Consider the following 13,785-nt stretch of genomic DNA (forward strand, 5'->3'; position numbering starts at 1 on the left):
CGCAGCAAGAACAAAAAGGCTGCACAAAGCAAAAAATTAAAATTAGTCATTATATATTATGAAAATATTACTTAAAGAAACAAAACTCCCTTAAGACATGCAGATTTTTAAGAAAGAAAGACAGTTTGCCACAACTTACAATCATTTATTATGTTTGCTGAAAAACAAAGAGTAATTGAATTAGAAGGCTTTAAAAAAGTTAAAAAGCATGGCCTATGCCAACAAGGAAGAGCCGACCAACCACTGCTTGAGGACCTCCAGATGGATCCCCTAAAATACCCATCAAAATCCACCAGTGGGATCAGCAGTGTGGTGTCACCGAACCCCAAGAAAAATACAAAATAAGAATTACAAAAGAAATGCACACCGAGTCAAAGTATGAAAAACCAGCAATACAACATACCACCAAGAATACTGAGCACCTTTTGTTTCCATTGCCTGAAGGACAGAAGATCCAAAAATCCGGAGGCGAGTAATCCAAGAAAAAAAGAAGTGGGAGGGAAAAAGCGGGGCTGTCAGGTTGCAGGCGAGTGGGATTGGGTAGAAAGGGGAGTCATTCTTTGACTTTTAAGACATTCAGAGAAAAAAGAATTGAAGAACAAAAGCAAAAACCTTTTGAAAGATAAAGATAAAAAGCAGACGTTCCAGGCTGTCTTCTGCATGTCTGCCACTGTTCTCCAGACCATCTTGGCTTTGGTCCAGAACAAGAACAGCTAAGGAAGAAAAAAATGATCTTTTTTTTTCTCCGGTTGGACAAAAAAAGAAAAAAAAGAAAAAAAGAAGAAAAAAAGAAGAAAAAAAGAAAAAAGAAAAAAACGGAAAAAGGAAGAAGAAAAGGAAAAAAAGAGGGACAGATGGTACGCTGTGACTGGTCTGTGGTCTAAGACCTGGATATGCTTTCTTTGAAGCATATCACAACTGAAATAATCATTTTCATAAAGAAAGAAATGAACAAAACAAAGAGAAAAAGAAAAAGGAAAGGAATATATATTCACAATATGAGAGTCACCGATCATAACCAAACCAAAAGAAAATAAGGATAAAGTTGATGAACATTATTGGAATGATTCTAAAAACAGGACAAAGATGAGAGTGATGAGAGGACAGAAAGAATGAGTAAGATCATTCTGTGAACGTTAGTTCAGCACTCTTACCTCTTATTGGTGTACCACCTGGGTGGATAATATGAATGCAAATAAGATTAGAAAGAAGAAGCATTAGTACGAGAAGAAGGAGGCTAGGGCTGGGGAGAAGAATTAAATTAGATTTACAGAATTAAATAAGGTCTTAAAAGAAACTTGAATTACTATACTGGTAAAACAGGAATATATTAGATAGATCATAAAAGCAAATTGCATTATACCACAAGGGCAAAGACCACAATAGGCAGCATTGCCTTTCTCAGAGAAGCAACTGAGTTATTAGGTTTGGGGTCATACAGGGTTAGAATTTATCCTATATGCCTCATATTCTTAAAAAAAAGGAACTAAACAATATTTTATAAAGACAATTTAGAAAATGCTAGCTTATCTGTTTAAGTATATATATAGATATGCATATCTATATATATACCGTCATAGGAAATACTAACTAGAAACAAACACTAGATTGGATATCTTACACTACTTACTATGCTACATTAGTGTGATATAACTTGTGTACTATTTTATTTTTCTATACAGTGTTCTTATGAAAACAGTTCTGTGGATGTGTGCGTGTGCAGCCCTACGGAGATCTGGTGTCTACACTGACAGTTAGTAAAATGCATGCCATGCATTTTAATAATAATAATAATAATAATAATAATAATAATAGTCTGAATATGGAAATTAGTGGGGGGTGAAGTGCGCTTCAGAACTAAGCACTTACCAATAGATTCTGGAGATTTAAATACGGAGAGAAGAAAGACAGCATAAAAATATTATTATATTCCTTATAATTTGGTACAAATTTTTCAGAGTTAAAGCTTTATATACTAAATCATCTATGTTACAGGTGAATACTTAATTCTTTATTTACAATAACAGAATGCTAATCTACACAATTCTGCTGACAACAAGCAAAAAGAGGCAGTTAACAAGACGCTTTAACATCACAGGACAGGTCAAAAGCTGAGGATTCTGGGAAGACAGGCAGTTAAACAACTTAGACTTCTATATCAATATTACTACCAATGTCAAAGTAAACAGTTTATTAGTTAATGTCCCTGTGAAATTACCTAGGGACAGGCTCTACAATTTAAGAAATTTAGAATTATGTTTATCTTTAATCTAATGAGAGCAAAGGGATAAACTTGAGATGGGGATGGGAGAGGAGAAAAGGGCAATGGGGAGAAAGAGAGAGAGAGAGAGAAAGAGAGAGAGAGCAGCAAGAGCTGAAGTCTACACCAAAAGCAGACTTCTGTAGATCCAGTCACCGGAGGGTTCAAAAATGTTCAGTGTGGGCACACACTACTGTGGCTAATGTGCACAAATGCTCACCATGATAGTATAATAGTAACTTCAATACAAAAAAAAAATCCCCTCTTTTCATTGGCACTTTATAAAGGATTAAAAGAAAAAAATACATCTGGTTACTCATGAGATAACATTTCTGTGTTTTATGTATTAGTGAAAAGAAAGTATTGTAGATGTAACTTGCTAAACTTTGGTACTTTGATGAGTTCAAGTGTAGAAACAACAGCGAAAACCCACTTTAATAAAATTGAATCACTTTAGTGTTTCATATGAACATATTGGTTTTCAATGAATATAACCATTGGAACTCCTTGCAAGTTCTGAATGAAGTCCAATGTTGAAATAAATTTGTTTCAAAAGAAAACAGAGAAAGAAGAAAGAAAGAGAAAATGGATCCATCAAATACTGCGGAAAAGCAGTAAATTAAAAAAAAATTATCAAAAATACAGTCACAGCAGTGAGCAATGTGGATTAAACAGAAGCTGCAAAACACACACAGAGAGGGAGAAAGACAGACTCTGAAATAGGCTATGACATCACAAACATGGACAACACATTAAATAACGGAGAAAGAGAAGAGGGAGAAAAATCAATACCTGAAAATTAAAAAGAAATAAAATTAAATTAAAAATAAAAAGAGAGAAAGCTAAAAAAAAGATCTCTAGGAGTTAGTGGAAACAGTAACAAGACCCTACCTGATCGTAACTGCTTAATACGGCCGTTGTTGTTGCTTGTGTCGACAGGTAAGAAATCTTTAAACCAAGTGATTTCTGGATCCGGATTCCCACTGGCTGCACAAAGCATGGTGGCAGTGCGTGTACGCTCAACCACCTTCAACTGTGGGCCCATGTCAATGGTAGGGAAGCCCCTGGGAATTTGATCTTCTGCAAGACAAAAAGTGATACATCATTTGGTTAACAAGTCACATGCCCATTTAATGCCTTTAATCTTTTAACAAGATTATAGAGATATTGCCCTTTAATTTTTTCCTTTATGGTATATGGTATCTGTTGAGAAGCTGCTACAAATCAGGCAGCATTGCATTACTAGATTAGGAGAGGCAGTCACAATGTTGTCACTGGTCAGAAAAGTTACTATCTAAGTTAAGAAGCCAACAGCCTAGCAAAGACACACGTGATAAAGACCAGGCCAAAAGCATCCTGCAAGGAGGCCACTAGGAGCAGAGGAAGAAGTTATTACACAATTCAGTTAATTAATCAGAAAATTATCTTAGGGTTTCCATTTTCAAAGAAGAAAAGACCAAAAATGGCCCTGAAAGGTTGGCTCCGCAGTAGAGCATTAGCCCAGCATGTGGAAGTTCTGGGTTCGACTCCCATCATTTCAAACAGAAGAAGAAACCATCTGCTTCTCCACCTCTCGCTTCTTGCTCTCTTTCTCTCTCCCCCTCTTTTGCAGCCATGGCTCAAATGGTTAGAGCTAACTTGTCCAGGGAGCTGAGGATGGCTCCATGGCCTCACCTCAGGTACTGAAATAGCTCACTTGCCAACCAACTGAGCAGCAGCCTCAGATGGGCAGAGCATCACCCTGTAGGGGGCTTGCTGGGTGGATCCCAGTTGGGGCACAAGCAGGAGTCTATCTCTGCCTCCCTGCCTCCCACCTCTCACTTAATAAAAAAAAGAAAGAATGAAAAAGAGCAAAAGTAACTAAAAAAAGCAACACCTTAATATAAAAAGATACTTTTACCCATTCAAAAGGTCTGAATCATTTTTGGTCATTAAAAAGTTGAAGTGTCTAAATTTTGAATCTTTAACTCATTCGAAGTTCACTTCTCCATATCTTACATCAAAATTGTTCCAGATCTCGAGAAAAATAGAGCCCCCTGCAATCCCCAAGCTGGACCCCCATTCATAACCTACATCACCAATTCTTACAAGCCAGCTTTAGAAAGGTATATTCAACTCAAACACTGAAGGGGCTTAGTTATATGGGTGATAATTATCTAAGTCATTACTAAGCTGTTTGAGGATCATGTTGAAACATTTTGACTTCCTATTTGGTCTGGTGTTAATTTAATCAACACTCCCTTCATGACTTCTGATGGTTGTTCATGAGCCACCAATTCCAAAATGACTGAAACGCACAAATACAAGTCAGGTGTGGTGCATAGCTTCTCCCTGGATGCCTTCTACAATTTCTGGTTTGATCCCATGAAGTGAGTTAACCCTTTGAGTAGTTCGAACATTCCTGTATGTCCCCATGCCTCCTGACCATCCAGAGTATGATCGGACATGTGTAAGGCAACATTTAAAAATGGCAAATGTATGTTCTTCTTGTTTCCATAAATTGGTTATCAAACAAACATGATTTTAAGTTAATAAAACTGTAACTGGAACTAATTTCATTTTCTGAAGAAAAATAAAACAACTCACTCCTGGGGATCAGCAAGCATGAATAAAACTCACTACTTAAAGGGTTAATATTTCTAGGCAAAAGGTTCTATTTTGATGCTTCTCCTATGCTCAAAGGTGGGCCTTCTCTCCATCTCCCTCTTTATCATTGGAGTAAACTCAATCTCCTAAATTCTACTAGCAAAATTCTTTTAAATCAGGCCCTATTTTCCCCAGCCTCTCATGGATGACCTCCCTCCTAAGAATTTTTTTTATGCCTACACTGAAATTTTTACCATTTCCCCGACAAATCTTGACTGTTGAATATTCTGTCTCTAGCAAGGCACATAGCCAAAATTGTGTTCTTTGTAAATCCTTTGAAATTTTCAAATGTACTTAATCTTTTCATCCTTGGAGCTACCACAGCAGTAAGTACCTATATCTGTCTTAAACTTTGCAATCAGCAATCATTTATCCATCTATACCATGAGTTATCCTATGTCTCATGTGTATCAATTAAGCTAGTCTGGACTGCCAGATTTTAGAAGAACCACCAGTATTTCCAAGTCTAAGTATGATGACATCCCAGCGATTGAAAGAAGTTTTTCTATTACACATAATAGGAAAGTACATCAGGTCGGGGGTTCATCAGAGGAATAGGTAAGGAGTAGGGAGATTGCTGAAAGGAAAAGGCTGTCAAAACACTACCAAAGAATGTGGCTCCAAAGACTGAAGAAGTGCCTTGGGCAACCAGTCCAGGTTGTTGGAAGGGAAAAGGGAGGGCCTAATATGAAAAAGTACAAGACTCTGGCTCTCGCAAACGGAGATTTATGATCGACAACCGAGAGAAGTAGTTGAGGCAATTTGGCTTGACAGCTAGCTGCATCCCTAGGCCTAGAGAATACTTTACCATCCCACCAACTAGTTAGAGCTGCAGACAAAAAAGTTTACAAAATTTGTTAACTTCCAAGAGCTATATCTTACTTCGGTTGAAAGACAGGGCTCTTTTGAGGAAGCAGAAATGTAGTCTGTTTATCTGAATGCTTGCACATTGTCAGTCAAGCGGAGGTCTACAGGGGACAAGTGTCACAGACAGTGGTTAAGAATGGAATTTCAAGATGATCTTTCAGGGCTCGAAAGGAATGTTAAAACTCGCAATTGAATAAAGAGTAGTTTGCAAATTAGGCTATGCTAATTTCAATAATCTATTCCACTTATTTCATCAAGCTATTCTTTATGGCTTGAAAGGTTTTGTATTTACATCTATAGCAAGAGCTGGGAACCTTTTTGGCTGAGAGAACCATAAACACCAGATATTTTAAAATGTAATTCCACGAGAGCCATACAACAACCCGTGTAAGTTATGCATTATCCAATAAAAATTTGGTGTTGTCCCGGAGGACAGCTGTGATTGGCTCCAGCCACCCGCAACCATGAACATGAGCAGTAAGAAATAAATGAATTGTAATACATGAGAATGGTTTATATTTTTAACGTTCTTTTTTTTTTTTTTTTTTTTTTTTTTTTTTTTTTCATTTTTCTGAAGCTGGAAACGGGGATAGACAGTCAGACAGACTCCCGCATGCGCCCGACCGGGATCCACCCGGCACGCCCACCAGGGGCGGTGCTCTGCCCCCCAGGGGGCGATGCTCTGCCCATCCTGGGCGTCGCCATATTGCGACCAGAGCCACTCTAGCGCCTGAGGCAGAGGCCACAGAGCCATGCCCAGCGCCCGGGCCATCTTTGCTCCAATGGAGCCTTGGCTGCGGGAGGGGAAGAGAGAGACAGAGAGGAAAGCGCGGCGGAGGGGTGGAGAAGCAAATGGGCGCTTCTCCTATGTGCCCTGGCCGGGAATCGAACCCGGGTCCTCCGCACGCTAGGCCGACGCTCTACCGCTGAGCCAACCGGCCAGGGCAACGTTCTTTTTTTTTATTAAAGATTTGTCTGCAAGACAGATGCAGCCATCAAAAGAGCCACATCTGGCTTGCGAGCCATAGGTTCCCGACCTCTGATCTATAGTATAGTTCTTCTGTTATCTGAAAAGAAAAAAAAGAAAGAAGGCAGAAAGGTCAACAGCTGTTGTACCACACACATGATATGTACAATTAAACATCTTCTTTGGTAGCTATTGACAAAAAATGATTCAAAAGGTAAAAATAATTTACCTCAAGTGTTCTATAGTCAACTCCACTGCCTTAGTCCCCTACAAATGAGTTTCTAAGAATGTTCTTTGATTTTGTTGCTATTTTTTTTGTATTTAAAATAACCAATTTAGGTTAATAAGAAATCAGGTTTGGATTCCTGAGTTGTCTCTGCATATCCCAGGGCCTCTTACCTCCCATTGGTGGTTAGCTGCCAGTCCTATTAGCATGCATTAACATGGATCCACTAGTCATTAGTTTCCTTCCACTAGTCCCTCTCTCTAAAGAATCAAGCCAACATTTCATGCCCATCAGTAGGAAGTGTCAAAGACTTAAGTTGAACTACTTATTAAAGATTCTTACCAAAAAAAAAAAAAAAGAAAGATATAGAATTAATAACTATTTATAAGAAATGAAGTTTTCACCTTGGGGAGAGCTGACAAAATTGACTTGTGCCCTATGGACAGCGGGCTAATACAGTTGCATGCCCTTTCTTTTCCTCCTTGGCTCATAAAGAACACTCAGAGCCCCTTTTCATATACACAAGTGCACAACAAAGATAATCTTTCTTGCATACTAATCAGACAGAGAATGTAAAGAGCACTGCTTTCTAATTTTTAATAAGGGTGATTAAATTCTATCCATCCCCCTTCTGCAGAGAACCTCTTTGAATGCACTATCTTCATTAAATTTTCATGAGAAACATCACACTTGAAACAGATTCAAATAGCCGGAGCAGTTACACGTTGACAGTTGTGGCTTGTTTCCAATTTGACTGTCAGGTATTTGGCAATAAAACTCAGTATTCAATATAAAACAAACTGTGGAAATAATGAAATTTCTAATTGGAATGCTTATCTCAGTGGGTATAGTTTAGAAGATTGTTAATCGCTTTTTTTTTCACCCTCTACATTTATTAGTAATTTATATAAAACTGCCTGGGCCATTTGATAACATCAATTTTGACAGCTCATCAAGTGTTTGGTACCAGGAACTCGAGGAAAAAAATCAATTCCCTTTATCCCTTAACTATATAAATTTTTATAAGAGAAAGCAGCTATCAAAAATTAACAAATTGTCAATATGTTAGTAGCTTTAAATTCATACATGAGGTGAGAAGAAAAACATTTTGTCCTGTTCATTAATGTGCTCATTAAGCTTTAAAGTGCTTTAGTTATCACTGTTCCATATTAATATTCAATCATGCAGAATTAGCTATTAATTCATCAACAATTTAAATCAGACTTGACCTTCACAAAGCCATTTGGTCTGTCATTTTGAGAGGCCATTAAAGGGCATATTACTACATACTTGTGCTTAGTGAATCGTAGAAGTCATACATATTTTGTTTGGAATGGCAGTTATAATAGGCCTGGAAATATAGCACATTCTTTGAATTTGTTTGGTGTCTTAATGAAATATGCTGATATGAAACTTACAATTCCATTAAGGAAAGAAAAAAAATGGATGTCAGCATTTTCCAGAGTTAACACCCCATTCCTAAAGAAACTCTCTGTTAATAATCCCTGACCTACCTAGGAATGTGTGGGAAAATAGTCTGACATTGTTTTGTAGGGAGTCATGCTTAGATATCTGTGAATGATCAAGTAATAAATTTTGCATATTTTTCTCAGTTAAACTAATTTCATTGTTCATCCATAAACAATTTTAGCAATCTTTTTATTTCCACTCTAATTCTACAAACACTGAACCTCTCTTATTTGATAAGAAACTAAAAAACTAAACTGCTTGCTAAGTCCATGGCCACCTTCCAAGGTGGGTGGGCCCAATTAATTTTTCTTGCCTACCCTTGCTAGGACTCCAAGTGACTTCAGCCAGATGAGTACTTTAACTTTGGGGAACTCATTCTCCTGAATCACTTTCCTGAGTACTAAACAGTTCATAGTGGCTCCTCTTTAAAAGTTCTCAACTGTTGTTCTCTAAAAACTCCTATTATAGTCAATGTGTAAACTTGAACTCATAAACTCATGGGAGGCAGCGGCTATATGTCATTTACTTTTTAATCAACACAGTAGTCACTAAGTACCTGCATAGTCATGGGAAACACTTCAGCGCTCACTCGTGGTATCTCTCAATTCTGCTGTGTTTACTGAATGCCACTCATTTAAACAGTTAATCATTTTTAATTGTTTTCTGGCTCTATATTTGGCCTCTCCAATTTAAACATAAGTCTAAGGCAAAAACTATCTTATAGAATTTTTCTATTTTTTACAAGTGTATTAATTGGTATTCAACTTAACGACTCACAAATATATTTGTTAGTGACTTTTTAAAGTTTATTTTTAGAGTTTATATTTTATTTAATTAGTCAACAATTTCCATTGATTGAAATATGTGATTTTTGCTTTGTTCCTTCTTTAATTTGGTGTGGTTATTGTACTAGAAACCCACAATTTAGTTTCTACCTTCCTAATTTTACAAGAAGGCTTTTCTGATCTATTGGTCATTACTTCCTACAAGTCGGAACTACAACTACATAACAAAAACCTTACATGAAAGCACAATGAAATTCAAAAGAACACAACAGAATATGGATCTACATTCTGCTATCCAATCTTTAGAATCCTGTAATGGAATTCTAGATGTTGAAACTAATAATGAAACCCAAGTGAATCACTCAGTTATATATTAAGGCAAACACTCTGGGTTTTCTTTCATTGACAGGAGCAAAGATTTCTCAATGGCTGAATATCTTAAAGATTTAGTCATACACTATATAATCTTACAGAAGCATGAAAACTTTTTTTTTTTTGGAAGGATAAAGGTACTAAAGGAAGTTGTTTTTTTTTTATAAATAAATTTTTATTTTAATGGGGTGACATCAATAAATCAGGGTACATATATTCAAAGAAAACATTTCCAGGTTATCTTGTCATTTAGTTCTGTTGCATACCCATCATCCAAAGAGAGATCGTCCTCCGTCACCCTCTATCCAGTTTTCTTTGTACCCCTCGCCCTCTCCCTCTCCCTCCTTCCCTCCCCCCACCCCCCGTAACTACCACACTCCTGTCCATGTCTCTTTGTCTCGTTTTTATGTCCCACCAATGTATGGAATCCTGCAGTTCTTGTTTTTTTCTGATTCACTTATTTCACTCTGCATAATGTTATCAAGATTCCACCATTCTGCTGTAAGTGATCCAATGTCATCATTTCTTCTAGCTGAATAGTATACCATGGTGTATATGTGCCCCATCTTCTTTATCCAGTCTTCTATTTTTTTTACAGTGATTAAAAGCCTTTAAGCAAACTCTTGGCCAATACAGCAAGAATCCATAAAAGAGTAGTGTCCTTAACATGTTCACCAAACATGTCCACCAAACATGTTCACCAAACATGTTAGGGAAGTTTTTATTAACATAAAAGAAGTCAAAATGGTAGATGGATAATATGTAGAATATTTTTTTAAATAAAGTGCTGGAACCTTTAAATATATTGAAAGGTATTCTCACCTGTTAGAGACACACTATTAACCACCCAACAAAAAGTCAATGTGTGGGGATTCCAAGATGGGAGCAGAGCTGGCAGACACACAGACTGCTAGCTCCCACCACCAAACTGAATTACAAATTAATTTAGGAACAATCACTGTGAAAAATCAACTTTGGACTAAAAGAACAGGTCTCAAAAACCAGAAGCACAGAAGAATCCACACCGATCCTGGTAGGGACTGTGGGGGTGTGGTGGGGGATCCTCTGCTCCCAGGTGTGAGGGGAAGCTGAAGCTGAGGGGTACAGAAGGGCTCTCATTACAAGGAGAGAGACCTTGAGATATGGGGGCCCTCAGTCTCAGAACCGGAGACCCAGCCTAGAAATCCAGGGGCTGGGGGAGACAGATGGATAGCATTCAGTAGGGAGAAGAGCGAAAGGTCTGTATGTGGGAAGCAGCTGGGGTGTCTTAAAGGGACAAAGTAGAAATGGTAGATGGATAATCTAACATTCACAGTCACTTGCCTGGGGATCCAGGGGTGAGGAGGGCTGAGAGGACTAACTCGTCTTGCACAAGGAAAATGGGGAGAGCAAGACAAACAGTGATTGGGAGAGGACTGCATGGGCTGACCTGAGAAGCTGACTCATTCTCCAGGAATTAGGGGGGAGGGGCAGTAACTCATGTTTCCAGGGAAACCTGAGATACAATCCCCCTTCTGATACCGAGAACATGCCCCGCCCCAGGAGAGCAACTGGCAGAATACAACTTCAGATTCTCAAAGGTCACACCCACTGCATTCCTGGATACAGTTTCAAATAAGCCCCCTACTGAGATCAGTAAACAAGCTCCCTGCTTAGTTAAGCAAACTGAAAGCATGCAAATTAAGACTTTAAAGCAGTTCTCCTAGTTAAGGAGACTACAACTCAAACAACCCTGCAAGCCACACAAGAAAAAAAGGGAAGACAGAGGAACTTAAGCCATATGAATCAATAAGAAAAAACCCCAGAAAAAGATCTAGATGAAATGGAAAAAATCAAATTACCAGATGCAGAGTATAAAATAATGATTATTAGGATCCTTAAGGATCTCAAAGCTACAATGGATGGATTTCATGAGCACCTAAATAAAGAAATTGTAAGCATCAAAAAGGATATAAAATCATAAAAAAGAACCAGACAGAAATGACAAACACAATATCAGAAATGAAGACTACATTACAAGAAAGTAAAAGCAGGCTAGATGAATCAGAGGATCAAATCAGCAATTTAGAGGACAAGCTAAGTAAAAGCAGAGATGCAGAACAGCAAAAATAAAAGAGGATCAGAAAGGCTAAGGAAGTTTAAGAGAGCTCAGTGACAACATGAAGAGAAACAATATCTGCATAATAGGGGTTCCAGAAGGAGAAGAAAAAGAACAAGGGATAGAGTAACCCATTGAAGAAATTATAGCTGAAAATTTTCCTAAATTGAAGAAGGAAAGAGTCACACAGGTTCAAGAAGCAGACTAAAAGCATACTAAAAGCAGCAAAAGAAAAGCAGTCAATCACCTAAAAAGGAGCCCCCATAAGGATGACATCCGACTTTTCAACAGAAACACTTGATACTGGAAGGGAATGGCAAGAAATATTCAAAGTAATTCAGAATAAGAACCTACAACCAAGACTTTTTTATCCAGCAAGGCTATCATTTAAAATTGAAGGAGAAATAAAAAGCTTCCCAGACCAAAAAAAAAAACCTCAAGGAATTCATCATAACCAAACCAATGCTGGAAGTTTTGTTAAGGGGCCTGCTATAGACAGAACAAAGCAGGAAAAAATCTAGTAAAAGAGGAATGTAAATTTAAAGAAAAAAATGGCAGTAGACAACTACATATCAATAATAACCTTATCAGTGGTTCTCAACCTGTGGGTCGTGACCCCGGCAGGGGTCAAACGACCAAAACACAGGGGTTGCCTAAAGCCATCGGAAATACATATTTTATTTAAAAATGTATTGTATAATAAATATGTATTTTCCGATGGCTTTAGCCGGCCCCTGTGTTTTGGTCGTTCGACCCCCGCCGGGGTTGCGACCCACAGGTTGAGAACCGTTGGATTAAATGCTCCAATCAAAAGACATAGGGTAGCTGAATGGATAAGAAAACAATACCCATACATATGCTGTCTACAGGAGACCCAGCTCAAAACAAAAGATGCACATAGACTGAAAGTAAAAGGATGAAAAAAAGTATTTCATGCAAATGGAAATGAAAAAAATCCTGGGTTAGCAATACTACTTTCTGACAAAAATAGACTTTAAAACAAAGAATATAGTAACAGATAAAGAAGGTCACTACATAATGATAAAGGGAGCAATCCAACTTGAAGAGATAACCATTATAAATATCTATGCACCTAATATAGGAGCAAATAAATATATAAAGTAGGCTTTGATGGACATAAAGGGCGAGATCAACAGCAATACTATAATAGTAGGGGATTTCAATACCCCATTAACATCAATGGATAGATCCTCAAGAAAGAAAATTAACAAACAGCAACCTTAAATGACACACTAGATCAACTGGATTTAATAGATATCTTCAGAACCTTTCACCCTAGAGCAGCAGAATTTACATTCTTCTCAAGTACTCATGGTACATTCTCTAGGATAGACCACATGTTAGAGCTTAAAACAGTCTCAACAAATTTAAGAAGATTGAAATCATATCAAGCATCTTCTCTGACCACAATGGCATGAAACTAGAAATCAACTACAATAGAAAAAGTGAAAAACACTCAAACACTTGGAAACTAAACAGCATGATATTAAATAACAAATTTTTCAACAATGAGATCAAGGAAGAAATTAAACTAAACATTTCCTTGAAACAAATGAAAATGAGCATATAACAACTCAAAATTTGTAGGACATAGCAAAAGCAGTCCTGAGAGGGAAGTTCATAGCACTACAGGCAAACCTTAAGAAGCTATAAAAATCTCAAGTAAACAACTAAACCCTGTAACTAAAAGAACTAGAAAAAGAACAGCAAGTAAAGCCCAGAGGAAGTAGAAGGAAGGAAATAATAAAGATCAGAGTGGAAATAAATGACATAAAGGCTAAAAAAACAATACAGAGGATTCAAGAAACCAAGAGCTGGTTCTCTGAAAAGGGAAACAAGATCAATGAACCTTTAATCAGACTCACCAAAAAAAAGAGAGAGAGGACTTAAATAAAATTAGAAATGAGAGTGGAGAAGTAACAACTGACCCAGTAGAAATACCAAAGACTTTAACAAATTCTATGAAGAACTGTATGCCAAAAAATTAGACAACTTAGGTGAAATGGACAAATTCCTTGAAAAATATAATCTTTCAAAAATCAATCGGGTCTGACCAGGCAGTGGTGCAGTGGA

General features: G+C 37.4%; 1 protein-coding gene across 25 annotated transcripts in view; it reads right to left on the minus strand.

Annotated features, from left to right (window-relative positions):
• PTPRD (protein tyrosine phosphatase receptor type D) overlaps positions 1-13,785 on the minus strand; it is a 2,469,774-nt gene that overhangs the window by 200,227 nt on the left and 2,255,762 nt on the right. For 24 of the 25 annotated variants that reach the window (XM_066368144.1, XM_066368143.1, XM_066368139.1 and 21 more), the window contains one exon: positions 3,152-3,340. In XM_066368144.1, the coding sequence (XP_066224241.1) occupies positions 3,152-3,340 (189 nt within the window). Of the gene's footprint in view, positions 1-1,154; positions 1,257-3,151; positions 3,341-13,785 lie in introns of those variants that run through there. The other variant, XM_066368154.1, reaches the window with a different exon arrangement.

The sequence above is a fragment of the Saccopteryx leptura genome, chromosome 2 (assembly GCF_036850995.1).
Source record: "Saccopteryx leptura isolate mSacLep1 chromosome 2, mSacLep1_pri_phased_curated, whole genome shotgun sequence".
NCBI lineage: Eukaryota > Metazoa > Chordata > Mammalia > Chiroptera > Emballonuridae > Saccopteryx > Saccopteryx leptura.